Source organism: Alternaria ethzedia (assembly GCF_023757985.1).
Source record: "Alternaria ethzedia strain BMP 0044 chromosome Unknown scaffold_38, whole genome shotgun sequence".
NCBI classification, from domain to species: Eukaryota; Fungi; Ascomycota; class Dothideomycetes; order Pleosporales; family Pleosporaceae; genus Alternaria; species Alternaria ethzedia.
The window spans coordinates 261,242-281,478 of record NW_026056231.1 but is presented as its reverse complement, the minus strand read 5'-3'; the positions used below and the strand labels follow the sequence as shown (position 1 = coordinate 281,478).

The 20,237-nt window shown below is 42.1% G+C and overlaps 7 protein-coding genes across 7 annotated transcripts; 3 read left to right on the top strand and 4 right to left on the bottom strand.

The window, feature by feature from the left end:
* Positions 1-8,011: 8,011 nt before the first annotated feature.
* J4E87_009772 (uncharacterized protein) lies at positions 8,012-9,356 on the top strand (the record flags this gene model as incomplete). Its single annotated transcript, XM_049381346.1, has 2 exons — positions 8,012-8,220; positions 8,273-9,356. 2 exons carry the CDS (start codon positions 8,012-8,014, stop codon positions 9,354-9,356), a joined length of 1,293 nt encoding a protein of 430 aa, XP_049229013.1.
* Positions 9,357-9,485: 129 nt separating this feature from the next.
* J4E87_009771 (uncharacterized protein) lies at positions 9,486-10,970 on the bottom strand (the record flags this gene model as incomplete). Its single annotated transcript, XM_049381345.1, has 1 exon — positions 9,486-10,970. One exon carries the CDS (start codon positions 10,968-10,970, stop codon positions 9,486-9,488), a length of 1,485 nt encoding a protein of 494 aa, XP_049229012.1.
* Positions 10,971-12,517: 1,547 nt separating this feature from the next.
* On the top strand, positions 12,518-12,955 carry J4E87_009770 (uncharacterized protein; the record flags this gene model as incomplete). The annotated part of the gene is made up of 1 exon (XM_049381344.1): positions 12,518-12,955. One exon carries the CDS (start codon positions 12,518-12,520, stop codon positions 12,953-12,955), a length of 438 nt encoding a protein of 145 aa, XP_049229011.1.
* A 573-nt stretch (positions 12,956-13,528) lies between these two features.
* J4E87_009769 (uncharacterized protein) lies at positions 13,529-13,773 on the bottom strand (the record flags this gene model as incomplete). The annotated part of the gene is made up of 2 exons (XM_049381343.1): positions 13,529-13,694; positions 13,748-13,773. 2 exons carry the CDS (start codon positions 13,771-13,773, stop codon positions 13,529-13,531), a joined length of 192 nt encoding a protein of 63 aa, XP_049229010.1.
* Positions 13,774-14,642: 869 nt separating this feature from the next.
* ATG8 (ubiquitin-like protein atg8) lies at positions 14,643-15,113 on the bottom strand (the record flags this gene model as incomplete). The annotated part of the gene is made up of 3 exons (XM_049381342.1): positions 14,643-14,679; positions 14,732-14,964; positions 15,024-15,113. The coding sequence occupies 3 exons, from the start codon at positions 15,111-15,113 to the stop codon at positions 14,643-14,645; spliced, it is 360 nt and encodes a 119-aa protein (XP_049229009.1).
* Positions 15,114-16,157: 1,044 nt separating this feature from the next.
* Positions 16,158-17,491, top strand: HEM13 (Coproporphyrinogen-III oxidase; the record flags this gene model as incomplete). Its single annotated transcript, XM_049381341.1, has 2 exons — positions 16,158-16,421; positions 16,472-17,491. The coding sequence occupies 2 exons, from the start codon at positions 16,158-16,160 to the stop codon at positions 17,489-17,491; spliced, it is 1,284 nt and encodes a 427-aa protein (XP_049229008.1).
* Positions 17,492-17,845: 354 nt separating this feature from the next.
* J4E87_009766 (uncharacterized protein) lies at positions 17,846-20,054 on the bottom strand (the record flags this gene model as incomplete). The annotated part of the gene is made up of 3 exons (XM_049381340.1): positions 17,846-19,360; positions 19,410-19,811; positions 19,893-20,054. 3 exons carry the CDS (start codon positions 20,052-20,054, stop codon positions 17,846-17,848), a joined length of 2,079 nt encoding a protein of 692 aa, XP_049229007.1.
* Positions 20,055-20,237: the final 183 nt, after the last annotated feature.

Sequence of the window (20,237 nt, the reverse complement as noted above, 5' to 3'; positions counted from 1 at the left end):
GAATAATATTAAGTTCTAGCTCTAAAGAGTTTAGGCTAACTTAGTATTAGCTATAAATACCTTAGAATTACTATTATAGCTTAGTAGTAATTTATCTCTAGTCTTTTTAGAATAATATACCTAATTATAGTCTAATATTATATATCTAGTATTTAACTAACTCTATTATTTAACACTTACTCTAATATATCTACTAATATTCTTATACGTTTACTCTTATCTAGACTTCTAACTCTACTAACGCTGCGCTCTCTAGAGTAGAAGACTAAGATTCTATAGGTTTATATATAATAGTTAGAGAACTAGATATATTTAGATAGAACGCCTAGTAGAGAAGTAACTCTTAGTATAAATATAATTATTAAGAGTAGATAACTAGTTTAAGAATAGTAGTTTGTATTTAAATATAAAGTTACGTTATCTACTAGCTATACTATTAATATAGAAGGCTTAATAGACTTAGGTACTACTAGAAACTATATATTAATATTATTTACGCAATAAAATAAACTAAGAATATTTCTACTAAAGTAACTACTCTAGCTTTATCTTAGTAATAGTAGTATTCTTAAATAGACTATTAGCTATAGCGTCTTACTTACTATTACTTATAGTAATTATAAAGAAGAGAAGCTCTTCTATTAGATTAATATAAGTAGCTATAATATTATCTTTAGACTCTTTTAGTTAGAGAAGTATAACCTATATATTAACTAGAGAGACTATACTATATACTTTAATAGTAAACACTATTATACTAACTACTTACTCTATAAACTCTTTATTACTATATAAAGCTCTTACTATAAGAAAAAAAAGCTCTTTAATAAGAAAACTAATTCTATCTATACTCTTATAGATATTACCTACGTCTTTAGTAATATAGCTACTAAGTTAGCTTTATAAGTAGACTATAATATTATCTAGATATACCTCTAGAACTTTAAGCGTCTTACTAACTCTAATAGAGATAGAAATAAGTATAAGTATACTTATTACGTTTTTATATCTCTCTTTTTTATTAAGTTTAATACTTTCTTCTAGAAGAATATTAAGAAGTTTTATAATAAGCTTAATACTTCTACTAAGAGCTATAAGAAAGTTACTAGAAAGCTTTCTATATAGCTTTATAATATAGCTTACTAGTTTAATTCTAATTCTACTATAATAAGCCTACTATAGAAGCATAGCACTATTAACTATAGAATTAATATTATCTCTAGCTCTAAGTATCTCTCTACTAGAATATATAGTCTTAGTTATAATAAAAGTCTTACTATAAAGGTTTATATCTAGAATATAAGCGCCTATAGCAAGATCTATAAAAGTAAGTCTAAGTATATCTTACTAGTACTTATTATTTAGAAACCTAAAAGTAGCTTCTATATTTACGTTAACTATTATATACTAAATATAGTTATAATTAAAAATAAAAATACGCTGCCTATAATTAAGAAGACTCTTACTAGACTTTCTAATGTTATCTACTTTACTATTATAGACGTTATTACTACTTTTAATAAAATCTATATTAAGAAAAGTAATAAATATAAGATAGTATTTCTTACGCGCTATAAACTCTTTAAATATCTTATTATACTCTTTAGATTATATAATACTTTTAGTACGTTTTAGAGCTATATTAATAAAGTTCTTTATAACTACTTAGATAAATTCTACTCTACTTACTTAGATAATATTCTTATCTATAGTAAGATATTAGAAAAGTATAAAGTCTACGTATAGTAAGTTATTTATAAGCTTAGTAAAGCTAGGCTTTACCTTAATATTAATAAGAGTAAATTTACTATATAATAAGTTAAGTATCTTAGACTTATTCTTACTTCTAATAGTGTAAAGATAGACCTAGCTAAGGTTAAGACTATTTTTAAGTAGAAGTTACCTATAACCTTAAAGAAGCTTTAAGCCTTCTTAGGTTTTATAAACTTTTATAGATAATTTATTATAGACTTCTTTTATCTATCTAAACTATTAATAGACTTAATATAGAGATTAAATAGAGATATTTATACTAACTTCTCTATCTTATATAGGTCTCTAGCGCATAAAGCCTTTAAGAAGTTAAAGTATATCTTTACTATTACTTTAGTTTTTATATACTTTAACTTAGAGCTAAAAATATAAGTAAAGACTAATATATTAGATATAGTTACTACTATAGTTTTTTTATAAGTATAGACTAATAAAGTACTAAAGCTAGTAGCCTTTATCTCTATAAAGATATTACTTACTAAGTATAACTACGCTATTTATAATAAAAAGCTAATAGTAATTATTAAAGCCTTTAAGAAGTAGCGTTTTAGGCTTACTAGTATAGTAGATCTAATTAAGGTAATCTTAGACTATGCTACCTTATAAACCTTTATAGTTAATAAAAAACTAAATTAATAATAATTCTAATAAGCTAAGTTCTTAAGTAAGTTTAACTTTAAGATTACTTACTATCTAGGCTATTTTAGTATAAAACTAGACTTACTTATATATTACTCTAGTAATACGCCTATAAATCTAAATAACCTCTATATTCTTTACTAAACGTAAATAATTCTTAGCTCTAACTATATTAATAATATTATATAAAAAAATATTATATAGATAAAATAGAAAGATAAAGCTATGTATACTACGTATTTTATACGTATACTATTTAATAACTATACTAAGTTAGCTTCTATACTAGTAGCTATAATATATCTAATAAGTAAAAAGGTAGTAGATATTAGTAACTTAGTAGATAAGAAGCTTACGCTTATTATTCTCTTAAGTAATAATATAAAGAGAGAGTCTATAGAGAACTCTCTACTTATTATTCTACTCTTATAGGTATAAGTACCTAAGAAAAGCGCTTCTAATAATAGACTTATAGATACTATTTAAGTAGCTTATATAGTTAATAATATAATAAAGAAGATTATTAAGGCTAAGCGTAAAGAAGCCTAGTAGCTTCTCTATAGTCTAGTTACTAATATATAACTTAAGATAGAGCTTAAAGACTATATTATCTATAATAATATAGTCTACTTTTATAATTACCTTATTATCTTCTTTAATAATAATCTCTACGCTAAGCTAGTATAACGTTTCTATAATAGTCTATCTACTAGTTATAATAGTAAGCGTTCTATATACTATCTTCTAAGCTAGTATTACTACTAGCTCTTAATAACTAACACTATTACTTAGTATACTTACGTATACTAGGTTTATTAATAGATAAAACTATATAAGAATTAGAAGTAAGAGTTACTATATCTACTACTAATTCTCTAACGCTTCTAGATAAATATCTCTATTAACTTTATTACTCTATTCTCTACTTATATACACTTTAGCTAAATATATAAATATATTATAGTTATTATAGACTAGTTAAGTAAATAATAGTAGTTTATTATGCTTAAGAACTTTAATATATAGACTATTATTTACGCGTTTATTAAGTATATCTAGAGAGAGAAAAGCTTTCTCTCTACTATTATCTCTAACTATAGCACTTAGTTTATATTATATTTCTAGAAGAAGCTTTACACTTAGATTAGTATTACTTTAAAGCTATTTATAGTCTATTATTCTAAGACTAAGAGCTAAATAGAGATTACTAATACTAGACTAAAAGCTTATCTTTATGCCTATATTAACTATATATAAAATAACTAGGTAGACTAGCTCTCTATTACTTAGCTTACTATTAATAACTATAAAAATACTTTTATAGGTATCTTCTCTACGCTAGCTACTAAAGGTTACCTACTTTATATAAGTATAGAACTAGATAGCACTATTATAATAGTCTACTTTTACGCTAAATTACTCTTATAGAATAAAGTCTATAGCACTACTAACTATATAGCTAAAGTTATTTAGTTTATATAAAAAAACCTTTACTAGACTTAAAATAAAATAAAGTACTACACTAACTAAAGTTATTAGGCAGCGTCTAAGTATTACGTTAGTAACTACGTATATATTAACGTATATAATATCTTTACTATATATCTAAATTATAGTCTTAGTATAAAAAACCTAAGACTATATTAAGTTAAGGTAGTTTCTAACTACTACGCTGTAGTCTTAGACTTACCTAATTACTATAAGTAAATCTACTTAGTATTTTACTTTTAGCTTCTTTATATAGATATAACTTAAGATAACTTTTCTACTAAGAGAGAGCTTACCTATAAGTACTCTAATAGTATTTATAACTATTATATTAATAAAGTTCTTAACTATTATATTAACTAGTAATATAAGAACTCTATTACTAGTGCCTATAGTACTTAATAGTATAAAGTTAAGTATACTAACTTATCTAAATAGAATACCTTACTACTATTACTTTAATAAAGTGCTTATACTTAAACGCATATATAACGTAGCTAAGTAACATAGTATATAATTATAATATAAGTATATTTTCTAAATACCTTTAATTATAGTAGGTAGTAGTATATATATTCTTTTAATACCTTTTAGCTATTAAGAGTAAGCTATAAAGTTCTAGGTTCTATAGCTTTATAGAAAAAAGAAAATAAGAATAAATAGTACTAATTTTATATATTCTATAAGCTTTAGTAGTAGTAAAGTATATAGGCTAGTATATAGAAAAGTAGATCTAGGTTAAGAAAGTAGTAGCTAGAAGCTTAATACTAGAGTTATAATACTACGTTAGCTAAGAAGAAAGCTAAAAGCTCTAGTAAAACTAAGTTCTAAGAACTAATACCTAAGGTATGTACCTAGCCTAAGGTATATACCTAGTCTAAGGCATCTACTTAGTAGCTATACTTAGTTAGTTAAGTAAAACTCTAGCCTAAGATATATATACTTATAATATAAGTATACCTCTATTAAAGTAAAACTATATTTTTAACTATAGTACTATAAATAGGTAGAACTTTTTAATTAAAAAGATTTTCTATAGTCTATCTTTTCTTTATACTTATACTCTCTTCTTTAAATATTCTATAAACTCTATAATTAACTCTCTAAGATTCTTAATATATCTCTTATTACTACTAACTACGTTATAGAAAATAAGCGCCTATACTATAAACTATTACTAATATCTACTAATATTAAGGCTAACATAGCTATATACTAGTATATCTATAATAAAATAGAGTAGCATCTAAAGAAGCTTATAGATATCTATATAGGTATCTATACATTATAAGTATAGACTTATATTTATTCTCTCTACCTAAGTAATAGGCTTATTAAGAATAAGCTTATTTACTAGTTTTATAATAATAATAAGTTTATTATAGGCGCTCTTATACTAGATAGTATCTATATATTAGCTAGTACTAAAATAAATAAGAAAAGATAATATATTACTCTTAAGTAAAATAAGTATTTTAAGAATTTAGCTAAGGCTTTAGGTAGTAGGTCTACTATATATCTCTCTAATAAGTAGCTAGTCTACGTTAATAAGGTTATAAATAAAGACTTTAATAGATAGATCTAACTAGTTTTAAACTTTATTACCTACCTATAATAAATAGTAGTAATCTATACGTATATAATATAATATAATAGAGTAGTAGATAATATAATAACTTTAGTAGTATAGATAGCGCTAGCTTTTTTAATAAGCTTATAATAGAATATAACTAGTGTAGATAAGTATAGAAGGCTTTAAGACTAGTATAACGTATTAAAATAAAAGGCTCTTTACTAGGTACTATAGAGATATTACTACTACTACTAATTCTAGAATCTTTTTAAGCCTTTAGGTAATAGTAACTATAATAGAGGTAGTAGTAGCAGCGCTTAATAGACTAAATATAGTATAGTAGTAACTACTACTACTAGGTTATTATAACCTCTAGGTAGTATTAGTAGTAATAAAAAGTTAATATAGCGTTATTTATTATAAATATATAAGAAAAAGAAGTATAGGTAGATAGTAAGAGGCGTTTAAGTCTATTAGGCTTAGTTTTAATAGCTTAAAAGTTTATTTATTTATTATTTATAATATAGTATAATATTATAAGATATAACGTAGTAGGCCTTATCTCTAAGGCCTAGAGAGAATATCTTACTACTATAGTAGAACTATACTAATCTTTAGAGCGCTAAAAAAGCTATCTAGAACTTCTATAATACTTATCTTTATAAACTACTACTATATAAACTATATAAAGACCTTACTTTATATCTTAGTACTATTTTTATATATACTTTTAATAGCTACACTAATAGCTTTAATAATAAAGGTATAGTAAAAAACTTTATTACTTAGCTAGCTAATTTATTAGAAAAGGCTAGTTATAGCACTAGTTTAGAAAGTAAGCTTTATAGTTATTTAGTTAACTTAAAGTAGCTAAATAAGGTAAGACGTAGCTATAGTGTTATTAACTACCTATAAGTTCTTTATTCTTTATTACTACTACGCCTTTTACTCTAAAACAAAGTCTACTTCTATTATAGCTTACTCTAACTCTAACTCTAACCTAGACTCTAACTCTAGTCTTAGCTCTAGGCTTAGTTATGTTTTAGTTCTAACTCTAACGTTACTATAACTATAGTAGACACTTAGTATCTTATAAAAAATATAATACTTTATAGAATATTAGAAGATAGCGCTTTACTATAATAGTAAGCCTAGTATATAAAAGAATAATATTATCTTTATAAAGAAGCTATGTTAGATAGTTATAATAATTACTAGTATAACTATCTTAGAAAAGAGAGGTAATATTATAGTTCTAACTAGTTTCTATTCTATTACGTTATTACATAACTAGCTTAGCCTAATTAGACTAAGCTATCTACTAGCTTTCTATATATAAAGATTTTATACCTTTATATTTTATATAATAGCTTATATTCTATTAAATATATTTATTATTATTTATATCTTTTATAAGTATTAGTGCTAATAGTAATATACACTAAATATCTTAAAATCTTAAAATCTTCTAGCTATTCTAAGATAGCCTAGAAGCTAGACGTCTTTTAATATCTTTTTACTAAATAGAGTCTACAAAATTAGGTATAAGGCACTAGTATATAGTGTATAAAAAAATTACTACTAAAATAAGTATAAATATTAAATTTAATAAAATTAAAATAAGTTTAATTAATAAACTTAGTACTAAAGTACTAGCTAAAACGCGACTACGCGTAATACATGTAGGTTATCTCTAATTTAGCAGTTAACGTTGAGTGAGCCAAGATTAACATCTCGAGGAAGCCAATCCAGTCACATTCACCCATCACATATTGCCTTTCACTTTCACTTTCTTTGAGCTATCCTGTCCAAGGATCAATAAGCCCGTTTGGTGACAAGGTCCACAATGGCCAGCTCGACAATAGAACAAAGAGAAAGGCTACCCATTGTCGCCCGTGCAAACATAGTTCAAAAGAGATGGAAGAACTATCGACGCGCGGGAAGTCATCACATCCAAAAAAAATCTTCATGAGACTATCGCAATCTCGCATCAATTCCTACATCATCTACCGTTATCGACTGCATTAGATCAACATGCCTCCGATTACGCGGCGCCAAGCAGCCACCGCCCCTATACATCTCCCTCCCGCACCTCCTCCCCGAAGCCATCGGTCTCGCTTGCCACGTGGAAGGAACCCTCGCAGACCTGCGATTACGAATGCAATTAGCAAAAGATGGCCAGAAGGCCGTCCCGACAAGCAGCCCCGCGGCATTGGCAATTCGGGAAACTCTTGCTACATGAATAGCGCTTTGCAAAACCTCGTCCATCTTCCAAAGTTCTGCAGCTGGATAAAGCAGCATAACGATGCAGCTCTGGGCGCGGATTGGACTTGTCGCGCAAACGATCCGAATCGCCATCTACCGGTGAATCAAACGGAGGACCAAGTGCTCCTTAAGATGGGCGAAAGCATTAAGCAATGCGTAGCCTGCTTGGTAAAGGCTTTTGTCTTGGACTACTGGTCGAATGCTCGGGAAAATGGAAACAATCCTTCTATGAATTTTCCCCACACACGTCCTAGCGTCAAAGCGTTGAACGCCATGGCTAGACGCTGGTCCACTGAGCCCCCCAGCTCCTCTGGACTCACTAAAGCGCAGGGAGAATCAGAGATTGCTTTCATGAATCGAAGGCTTAACAACGAGTCCCGCAATGACCGCATTACGCGCAAGAGAAACGCTGCTGGCCAGCAAGATTCTGATGAGTTCTTGATGAGGCTGCTAAATGCGTGTAAAGACAGTATTGATCCTGGGTAAGTACTCTCTTCTATTCACCCGTGTGCAAATCACTGACTCTCTCAACAGTAATCACCAACGACTGGACGAGTTCAACTACCTCTTCACTCTGACACGGCATGAAGAAATGCGGTGTACACATGGCAGTTGTACACACCTCCACTCCATCGACGACTACAACATCACCAAAGACCTTGGTTTCTCAAATGTCATGATCGCAAAGAATAGCCATAATCATCCTGATCTGCAAACTGCCCTGGTAAATTCGACATGGCTGGACGTTGAAGATATGCCGGTAACATGCGGAGCCTGCAATCATACGAGAGATGTCAAGAAGTTCAAGTCGATCGAAGCCGCGCCCGAGTATCTTCGGATTAACCTGGAACTGAATACTTTTGACAAAAATGGAGACCAAGTATTCGACAAGGATGACCAAAGCCTGCCGATCAAGAATACGCACCCCATCATCATACCCAATGAGCTCGATCTCACTGCGCACGTTAGTCCTCCGTCTTCACAGCTCCGGTACAAGCTCATTGGCAAGATCATTCACTCCGGTAATCTCACACGAGCGGGTCATTATACCGCATGCGTGACAACCTGTCCTCGAAAAGGCAGACAGAAGAAGGACAGTCCACCACCAATAAAACACTACTTTATCAATGACGATAACCATCTCTTCCCTTTTCCAGGGACCGACATACACCCGCTCACTCATAATCCAGAGACCCAAGGTGGCACCGATTTTGAGGCCTCGACTCTGATATACGAAAGATTGCCCAACAGACCAGGGCCAGTTGCTGAGCTGTATGAGCCACCTGGAAGAACTGGCGTTGTCGGGGTCGTATGGAGGAAGGGGAAGAAGGAAGGGGATCAGGGTGAGAAGAGAAAGAGTGATGAGATAGAAGATGAGAAAGTCGAGGAGAAAAACACTAAGGAGACAGATGAAAGTAAGGGCAAGAAGGAGGCATCTGATGTGCAAAGTCAGGAGCAGAAACCGAAGAAACGGTCAAAGACTTCCGAATCTACTGATCAAAGCTCTTGGGATACCCTCCGTCAGGCTTACAAGATGACAAAGATCCCCGGACCTCTGGACCAGCGCACTTGGACTGCCTATAGTCAGCTTGGTGGTTTGTCGAAGACCCACTCCTAGGCTTTTGGATAAGCTCGCGTAGTCCGTAACTATATTTTTATTGATTTGACTACGTTCATCCACCTCTCTTGTCGTTGCCTCGTTACGCTGAAATGAACCGGAAGGACCCAGATTCGCACCATGTATCCTCTACGCCTCATTTTCCCTCCTAACATCCGATACCGACAGCTCAACAGTAACATCCTGCACAGGATCGAAGATACTACTAATCTGCTCCAGCGACAGGCCCTTCGTTTCCGGCACATAGAAGAAGATGAAGTTGATAACCGCGACCAAGACACCAATATAGACCAAGTAGTATTTCCAAGCAATCTTGTCAATCGCCACGGGGTTCACGAATTGGTTAAAAGTGATAGACACGGCTTGCGATACCCAAAATACGCTTGTGCCTTTCGTGCGGAGATGACTAGGCCAGATCTCGTTGACGTAGAGGATTGGTATGGGTGTCAGGCCAATGACGTAGCCACCGAAGAAGAGGAAGAGGAATACAATGACGGCGTAGCCTGCAGATGCGGAGCCGGTGGCTGAGTAGAGGGCTGAGCAGATGGTTATCAGGACCATGAAGACCAACATTAGGCTCGTGGAAGTTAAGAAGAGGCGGCGTCGACCCGCCTTTTCGCATAACAGTGCGGCTGCACAGGCCAAGAGCCAGACGTAGACTTGAAGCCCGCCGTTGATGCCTTGTTGGTGGAGGGAGTTTGTGATTCCGACCGTTCGCAGGACCGGCGCCAAGTAGAAGCTGATGATTCCGTTTCCGACCCATTGCGTAGCTACGGCGATGACCACAGATAGGACGAGGCGTTTGCGGTTGCCCGGTGTCGCAAGCAAGGCCAGCCAGCCAGTAGTGTTGTTCTGAGCCTCAGCCGCCGTCGATGCGCACATGCGCGCGAACTCGGAAGATACTAGCTCATCACCAGCGAGCCCATTGGCATGGTATCGTATCATGATAGACTTGGCCTTCTCTTGTTGTCCGTGTCGTACAAGCCACCTAGGCGACTCGGGACAGAACATGATCAAGCTCAGCTGCGCCAGGGACCAAAACAGCTGGATGGCTACCGGTAGTTTCCATGACCACGAACCCGGTATTCTCAAAGCTCCGTAAGAGGCCCAAGCCGCGGTGATGGAGCCGATGAAGTAGCATGTGTTGAAGAGCGCACCTGCAACGGCCCTCTGGCGTGGATGTGCAAGCTCGACGAGTAGAGCGGAGGAGGAAATCGTGTTTGAAATACTAGAAAAGCCGACGAGTATACGCATGCCGAGAAATTGATCGAATCTCGTACAGAAGATCTGCCCTGTAAAGCCGGCTATCATCCCGATGTTTCCAAAGATGATTCCTACGCGGCGACCGTACTTGTCTGACAGCCATGGTGCTGGAAAGAAAGCGGCGATGCATCCCATGGACTGGGCAGCGGTGACTAGTCCGAGCAGCTTCGGATGGGAAAGCCCTTGTATGTCTTGGAAGTATCTGGGGTTGGCAATGAGGTTGGAGATGAGGGAGCTGATGTAGCCATTCGTTATGGCGCCTATGTAGCTTGAAAGGAGCAAGAAGTTGAGTTTCTTCATGCCCGGATCTTTCCACCATTTCGGATGCGTGTTGTTGGCCAAGGTATCCATCTTGAGGTACGCAGTCGCGATGTTCGTCTCAGTTGGAGTTGACTGCCAGTCGTACTGTTACAAGCATATATAGTTCCACACGGACAGAGTTCGGCACCTAGAAGGATATCTTAACCGGCGGATGTAAGACTTCTTTGACGTTTTCGTATCTGAGTGTCGGTGAAGTCTTAGGAATGATGATCGTCATGTTCCCGGTGCCGCGGTGTAACGTCGTAAGGTCAGGTGCTCACGATCCTAGAATTTACCATGACTCGTAGCGTCATGTACAACCAGCCATTCCCATGTGGCAGGAATCCCTTACCGCGGCGCGGTGATACTCTCCTGGAGGTTGGAGATATCGCCACTTCCGCCATGACTTCCTATTCGTCAAAACCCGCTAGGCAGGACCATCGGGCCAATCAGGACGATCCCGAACCCCCACTCGGGGAATCGGGATACCACAGTACGAACTTAGGAGCCTTCCAAAAGTGAGCTAGAATGCGTGGATTTCATGTCAGTACACCGACTGTCTGGCACACGTTAACATGCTTTCACTCACCCTGGACCCCGACCAACCAGCGTTGGGCTGAGGGGGATGTCTTTGCGGCAACGAGTCCCATTCGTCGCTGTTGCGTTCTTTCGTAGCTTCGGAGGATTAATGAAGTAAGCGTCCAGGAACCGTCTTTGAGTCCGCTTAGACTTGATGCGGTCAAGCAAAAGGTAATGATGCCTACAGCTCTTCCAGTGGCCGCGTAGACAAAAACCGAGAGAAGAGCTGTATCCGCCCAAGTGTGTCGCCAATAGAGTCACCCACTCCCGGTGCCTTAGCGAACTGACTGTCGGAACTGGTTCTTATCGTACAACTGATTATCCAAGATACTTTTTGGCCTGCCCGCCACTCTCATGGCGGAGTCTTTCTCACTCATATCAGGTCCCATGCGATACTGCCCAGATGGGCCATCTTTAGAACGTCGAAGTACAGGCGGCACTTCTCATCAGAATCAGCTTCGTGGAGTGCAGCGTCCATGAGCGTCGTCCAGGCACTGATAAGGATGTCTTTGTTGCGACGGAGAAAGCATGTAACCTAACCATTGGTCAGTTCTTCGGGAACGATTGGAAGTGCAAGATGAGGGCGGACTTGTGGTGGAGAGAGAATAGAGGTTTGCACAGACGCGGTGCCTGAACAGGATCAGGTCAAACCGCTAGATAGGCAAGCGAGCCGTCTACGGTTTATGACCATCAATCTCCAATCATACCAGATTTGAATAGCCTAAAGTAACAAGAAAGTGGACATCAGATAAAATTTTCAGTGGAGTCGTTTCGTATATCAATGGTGAAGTTTGTCAGCCATCGAGTTTATAATCAGGCCGAAGTTCGACCGATCACCTTGATAGATGAGCTGTACAGAGAGGAAATAAATGCTTAAATACGTAGCATTCAGGTACAAGCTTCTTCTCAAAGCTTAGCTAATTCACCCAATTCTGTCTTCATTCCTCTACAATCTCCATTCAAACCCCAGCAATTGCACCCGTCTTCACAGCTCAAACCACCACCATATCTACGGCACCATGTCCGCCCTTCTCGCCAACAAACCCCTCCTCGGCCCACTCGTCGGGCTCAACATCTGGACCTTTGCCATGGAAGCTCTTCTCTACAAACGAAGAATCCCAGCCCTCTCCCAATACGACATCAGCTTCGACCCGGCAACCGTCAAGAAGCAAAAAGACGAAAAGCTACCGGCCTTCGTCAAGTGGCCTGCGGACAACTTCAACAACTTACTCGAACAACCCACTCAGTTCTACGCCGTGTTGCTGGGACTGAGCCTTTTGGATGTAAAGGACAAGAGGACCGTTGGTTTGGCGTGGGCTTATGTCGGGCTGAGATTTGTACACAGCGTTATTCATGTTTCGACGAACAACGTCTCCCTGCGCTTTCCAGTCTTTGCTGCGAGTTCGGTTGCGCTTCTGGGACTCACGGCCGAGGCGGCATGGAAGCTTATCTTCTAGGAGATTTGGCTGTGGTGGTGATATTCGTGTCGGAAGGAAGATTCAAACAGATGTGGGTATTTGGAACAGGCCTAGCTGCAAGTGAAAAGATGAACTCGACTTTTGGCAACTGTACATCAGAAAAAGCATATTCGAGAGGACTTTCAGCATATTTCCATGAAGCCTGTGACATTTCTTACAGCTTTCGCATCGCCAGAGCGAGTTTGATTAGTATTGCACAGAGAACAAGATGGTTACTCTTTGCATGCTGCGCCGTACATCCTATCTCCCGCAGCCTCTGGGATGAGCTGTCACTTGATCTTTACGCCTGTTGACAAGCTGGGTACGACCAGACAGAAGATGATGACTATCGAGCATGTCTTATGGATGGCGTATCGAGGAGGTGCCTGCCCTCTGTGTAGTGAGACAGCTCTTATTGAACCAACTTTCCTCCTCTTGTCCATTGCGTAGTGGGGTATCGTAGTATTCGTCCTTGGTGGAAGTGCACCGCATGCAACTTCGTATGTCTTGCGTTTGCATCTCCCTATGACCTTCTCGTCCCACATCTTTCTATTCCATCTTGTCTCTTCGAACTCAAGCCTTCTTCTCCGCTTCGTTCCCCTGCCATGCCAGATTCCATCTCCTCTTCAGCACGTCTATGCTCTCCTGTGAGCTCCGACCCTTCTCTTTCTCCTCGCGATTTATCCGTGTGAAGGCAGCAGCGAGACCGATGGATATGGCGAAAAGAGGGTCGAGACTTCTGCGCGACTTGTTAGTCTCCAAGTCCAAGGTCGACGAGAGGGGAAGGCTCACTTCGATATGATGTACTGGGCCGCCATAACTGCGGGGTCTCAGAATAGTCTTCCGGAAGTGATCCGATTGCGAACAAGTAATGGGTTGTTCAGGCAACTGCGATGGTTCTGCAGGTACAAGTTGGCAAGGACAGAAATTCACGTCAGTCTCGATCAACTTCTCAGATGGCGTTCATCAAAGATCCACTGCACCTGCATTTACTGTGGTCCGTGCCTGCCGCCAGCTGGAGCTTCCCCACGCCCGCGGTCGCGCCATGCGGACTACTTGGGCAAGCACGCGTCAAAAGCCGCTTGGAAAGCATGTCATTGTTTCAGAAGGTGCTAGAACAGTTCACGTCGCTTTGATTATCCATGTTGTGCATCCAGTCTGCATGCTGCTGGTTGTATGGAGGCGATTAGGCGTCTGGTGAGGCGGGTGATGGCGTCATGGGTTTCAGCCCGGAGGAGCCGCAAGTCACGCTACCTTGTCAGGTACAGATAGCGCTTCACGGGATACATGCGAGACGTCACAGATAGGGTCATGTGAAGATAGTCGTCGTGGATTAAGTCTGGTGCATTTGGGCTGAAATGTGATGATCAAGCTACAGGTACAGCGCAAAAGAGAAAGCCAATCTGTCCGACCGCCACTCGTCATGTCCGTGGAGCTCCATCTCCAGCGGAATGCATTCTTGCTGTATTGTGCTTGATCCGCCTCATTCTCAGATGATGTTTGCCTAGTGCTGAGTGCCGAGGAGTCTGCCGTCGCACCAAATCGCTGATCAAGAATACCGATCCATCACCCAGCCCGTGTAGTGTTGCCATGAAATAATGAAGAAACCCGTGATCCGATAACGCCTGTGAGTTCGCCGCGGCCTTGATAACCGATAGATAAGGGGATGCGGGATGGAGTGAGCTCCCTAGATAGCCTCGCCGAATGTGTTCTCGCCGGAGTACCTATAAGGTTGTTAGCAGCTGCATCGCGTTGCGCGGCGAAGGGATTACGTACGTAATGTACAGGAAGCCATCCTCATCCTTGTGCTCCTCATATATCGAGCTCATGAGAGCGGCGGTAGGCGGCAGAACCTCATCAACGAAGATGAAGATGGCCTTCTCAGGTGACAGCTTGATGCGCTTACGGATCACGTAGACGAACTGTCCGACGGTCAGGTCGGCGGGTACCAGGTACTTCTTCTTGTCGATGGTCGCGATGTCCGACTTCTCGACCTTCTCGCAGATGACCTGCGCCTTGTTAGCTGCTGTCGTAGTGAGGGAGATGAACAGGCAGGAGGCAAACGTACGGGAATGCGGTCGTTGTACTTCTGGCGAATGCGCTCCGCCTCGGCCTTGCGCTTCTCGAACGGGTGCTCGTCCTTGAACTTGGAACGCATCTTGGATATGTGTAAGAGTGATGGGTAGTGTATGTGAGTGTGTAGAGTGAGCAGGCGGGAGTTTTGTCAGTGGTGCGGGTGGAGATGTAGGACGCTGAGGGTGCGGGCGGTGTGGGAGTTTAAGGGCAGGCAGCAGAGCGGGGCGAATCACTTCCAGCCTTACCTAACCAACGCCCAAGTCAGTCACCATCCATGCACATGCCCTATGCAACAGACGACCAACGCTTCACGCGCCAGCCAAGTGCTCTCTGGAAATCAGAGACAGTGCAATCAGCCCTCTTTCGTCATGCGAATGCAGCCCTTTTCACCCGTGAAGAGCGACTTGGTCCTCGTCTATGGCTGTGCTGACCGCTTCGCCCACCAAGTCACTTGCTAAGCTCCCATGACCTGGGTCTCCCGGACGCATTCAAGGTTGAGTCATCCATCGACTTGAGCACCGCCACTGTAGCCATGCGCCGTGACGCTATCTTGAACTTGACGTAGGCTGCATCATTCCATCGTTCGAAGTCGACGCGTTGGACACGCGCGTTGGCAGGCATGTAGCGCGTCCGACCACCTTACCGCTCATAGCAACGTAGCTATCTCTTCAGACGCCTTCTATGACCGCGCGAACGAGTACTTCCCATGCACCGTGAGATGCCCGTCATGATACTGGGTAGCAGTGCGCACCCTACCTAGCGAGTACCGCCAACGAACCCTCGCTACCGCATGCTGCGCGTCTACAGATAGGTGCACGGGTGTCTCTAAGCACTCAACCCGTCAAGAGCCGAAACTAATACAACTCAAAGTAAGCGCTTTCGCGCGTCCTCACTTTCGTTGTCTGTAATGGCAAGTTTGCCGCATTTGCATGATGCAGGTACCGATACCGCTAGTAGGAGTACCGAGGAGCTCCACTGATGATGCGCCCACCGTGGTGTGATGCACGACAACTTTCCAAACCACAGACTTTCTCCCACAGACTTGACATAAATCAATTCGCGACTATCACACACCTCCAATGATTTCCACGCGGTGAACGTCTTCTCAAGATTCCACACGCCCGCCATGCGTCCATTCCAATCTTCCCTCCGCATCTCAAGAGCTCTCGAGCTCCCCCACAGCCATGCGCCGCAACCAACACTACGGCCGTATCACATCTGCAATAGACAATTACACGCTTCACCAAGACGCCGCCTAGACCTACCCTCAGGTAAGAAACCGGAGAAGCCGGATCCTTTGGAAGAATGGCGTAATCCTCCACCGAGCAAATGGCCGAACAGGATACGGTTGCTATTTGTACCCTTCATTGGGGCCTTGGTCTACTCCATGGTACACAGAGACCCTGAATATTGCTTTGAACCTTATTGACCATGTCACAGTGGACGGACGACACGATCAAGACCGAAGCACCCTCCATCGCCGAGAAGGACGCCCTGCTCAAGCGTGAGAATGGCGTCTCGGAGCAATCACCCATGCGCCTCCGAATGGAGCAGTTCATAAAGCAGAACCAGAAGGAAATTGTGGCTGAGCTGGAAAAGGTCGACGGCACCAAGTTCAAGATCGACACATGGCAGCGACCAGAAGGCGGTGGTGGCATCACTTGTATCTTGCAAGACGGCAACGTGTTCGAGAAGGGAGGCGTGAACACCTCAGTCGTATACGGGCGCTTGCCTAAAGCCGCCATACAGAAGATGCGCGCCAATCACAAAGCTCTTGACCCCAACGTCGATTCGCTCGAGTTCTTCGCCGCAGGCCTATCCATGGTCCTTCACCCCCACAACCCCAACGCACCGACCGTGCACCTCAACTATCGTTACTTCGAGACCGCCGACGAGCTGGGAAACACAAACGCATGGTGGTACGGCGGCGGTTGCGATCTCACACCCTCTTACCTCTACGATGAAGACGCGATACACTTCCACGGCGCTATCAAGCAAGCGTGCGATAAGCACGACAAGGCATACTACCCGAGGTTTAAGAAGTGGTGCGACGAATACTTCAGCAACAAGCACCGGGGTGAAACACGAGGTGTAGGCGGCATCTTCTTCGACGACCTCGACGAGACGGAGAAGGACCAAGAACAGTTATTCTCATTCATTCAGGACTGCTTGTCCGCTTTCCTGCCTTCCTACCTGCCCATCATTAACAGGCGGAAGGATATGCCCTACACGGACGAGATGAAGCAGTGGCAGCAGATCCGTAGAGGACGCTATGTCGAGTTCAACCTTGTGCACGACCGTGGAACGGCTTTTGGTCTGAACACACCTGGTGCGCGGGTTGAGAGTATTCTCATGAGTCTGCCCCTTACGGCAAGGTGGCAGTATATGCATGAACCTGCAAAGGGTAGCAGGGAGGAACGGTTAATCGAGGTCCTCAAGAGTCCGAAGGAGTGGGTGTAGAAAGTTGGGACGTGGACTTGTACATAGATAGAACATACGAGTCGAGTAGGAGACATCCATGTATTGAATTATGTGATTGCTACCATTGATTACCGTCAATGGAATCTACGTAGAAGCCCAAATATTATGTGGCCGCGTCAAAATGTACAAAATAGTTGAGATTTAATGACAGGTGAGGCTATGCACTACAACCCACTTTGCCTTGACCGAACACACGCAGATGTTTGCATGTAGGCCTCTGAACCAGTTGACAAATGGAAATCGCTCAAAGCCACGCTATGCTGCAAAAGCCGACCATCGTTGCCTTTTCTGAAGAATGGCCAAGCATCAACGGCTTAGAGTAGACACTGATGCCTAATAAGCCCTAACCTTCTTTCCCTCCCCATTAACACCAAGATCTGCCTTCCTCTTTCCAAGTACCGAGTCAGGCGTGCCTGGCGCCTCAATACCAACACCCTTGCCATAAACCTCCTCAAAACAAGTAGCATGGTATATCTTACCACCCACGCTTATGGCATCCATCCATACAAAGTCGTTGGCCTCCACATTCCACTGCGTCTCGAATTTGTCCTGGCAGATGGGGCACGGTGCCTGCTGTAGTGTGACGTCTTGTGGTACGCTCACGTAGCGATCTTTGGCCTGTTTCTTCGGTTTAGCACCACCCGTACCAGAGGAACCGTCGTTGGACTGGTTGGGGGCTGTCTCGTCGACTTCGCGGTACTCAATCCACTCCTTTTCGGGAATGTACCAGCTGCGGTGTACACCTCGCTTGGCGGCATCTGGGTCCTTGACTTTGAAATGCCAGTCCATATGGCGTGCTTTCTTCTCTTTGCCTTCGGGTGTGCTCTCAAAGCGACGGCCACATGTGGCGCAGATGTTGGGCTTGGCTTCGTAAAGGCGGGAGATGAGGTGAAGACGAGGCTTCTTCATTGATGCCGTGGTGAGCTCGATCTGTTCCATCAAGCTACCCGGCGCAAGTGGTTGTTGCGTGGTCGGCTGGGATTGAATCGGCGTTGGGTTTGCAGGTATACCACCAGGTACACCACCCAGAGCTTTCAGAAGCCACTCGGCGGATCCAAGGGCTGGAGCCGCAGCTACAGGTTGTGGTGGTAACTGAGCAACGGGAGTGCTCTGTACAGGCGTGGGTGGCATTGAGGGCGGCACGGCACCAGGTTTGCTGAACTGCGCAAGCAGAGCAGCGAGATTGGCAGTGGGTGTCGCGGACTGACTGGGCGGTTGAACCTGAGGTGCCGGTACTGGAGTCGAGACTGGGGGAGGGAAGCCTTGGAATGGCATCTGAAAGGGGGCTGGGGCAGGTACTGAGTTTGGTTGTGCTGGGGAAGATACACGTTTGAGTAGCTCTGCCAAGTTCAGGGCAGGTGGATTCGGGGTTGGTGCGGGTTGCGGAGTCGACTGTGGTGGTGGTCGAAAGCCTGCCAAAAGTTGCGCGACATTCGGCGGAGCGCTGCTCGGGGGTGCACCCATCGGAGAAAAGTTAGGCGGATAGCCTTGGGGCATTGCCTGTTGTGGTGGGTACACTGGCGTAGAAGGAGCAAAGGTTGGTGTTGGTGCTGGTGGAGGTGCTAATGCTCGGACCTGCTGACGTACAGCCTCTAGTTGTTGAGGAGGCAGCGTCTGTGTGTCCAGGATCTGCTTGAGGGACAGGAGTGCCGATAGTTTTGTACGCAAAGCAGCATCAGCTGGGTTGTGCGCGAACATGTTCTGTGTTGTGCTAATAAGCTGTGTCAATTCCACCTTCAAGTCGGCAAGATCCACCGATGACATGGGCTGAGCATGCGGCTGATGCTGCTGGTATACAGGTGGTGTGGATGCGTGTGATGGTGAATATTGAGGTGTCGGGGGTTGTGACTGGAAGGTTTGTTAGCGAAAATGTCTGAAACTTATATGGAAAACCTACCGGTCGAGCACGCGGATCATTGGGAGCGGCGTACCGTGGTCCAGTTTGCGGCGGTGTGGATGTACCTCTCCAGGCGACATTGAGTGACGGAGGACGAGGAGGGAGCGCGTGTTGCGGCCGAATTTGTTGCTGAGCTGCGCGGAATTTAGCCAGTGCATTCTCGATGTCCTGTGTCACGTCGGCTTGAAACACAGGGCGAGGGTCCATCGACTCGGGCACAGGCATCTTCCACGTCCTCAGCAAGCCTTCCATATTCTTGCGTGTGTTTTGATCCATCACGAGATAGGCGTCCATGAAAGTTCTGTAAAGGTTGCGACCAATGTAGACCGTGTATGGCGTGCCAACATTCTTAACAATCGAGTCAAGGACGTAGAGGGCTGGAAGCTTCCATTCGGGGCGAGTCTATGCCATGTCAGTCACCGGTGGATAAAGTAAGTTTGAACTGAAGATAGAGTTGTTAGTCTACACGCGTCCAGGACGTACCGATTGGATATGCTTCTGGAGCTCGTTGGATATGGCTTCCGCATACTCTGTGTTTTCTTTGGCGATGAGGGTTAGATTGCTAATCTCAGGTCTGCTGTTCATCCTCAAATCTTGCAGGGCATCCCGAAAGTCGGCAGCCACTTCAGCAGCTGACACAGACATGATGGGCAAGAAGTTCTGGGGTTAGACAAGAGGGGATGTGTGCTGTGTTAGAAGACGTGAAACTTGCGCGCAAAGGGCAGGGTGAGCGGCTGACTCCGCGGTCGGGGAGTCGCAACGCTGACGATGTCGATGCCAGATGAACAAGATAGACGATATGCTTCCTCGCTCTCGACGAACACACGT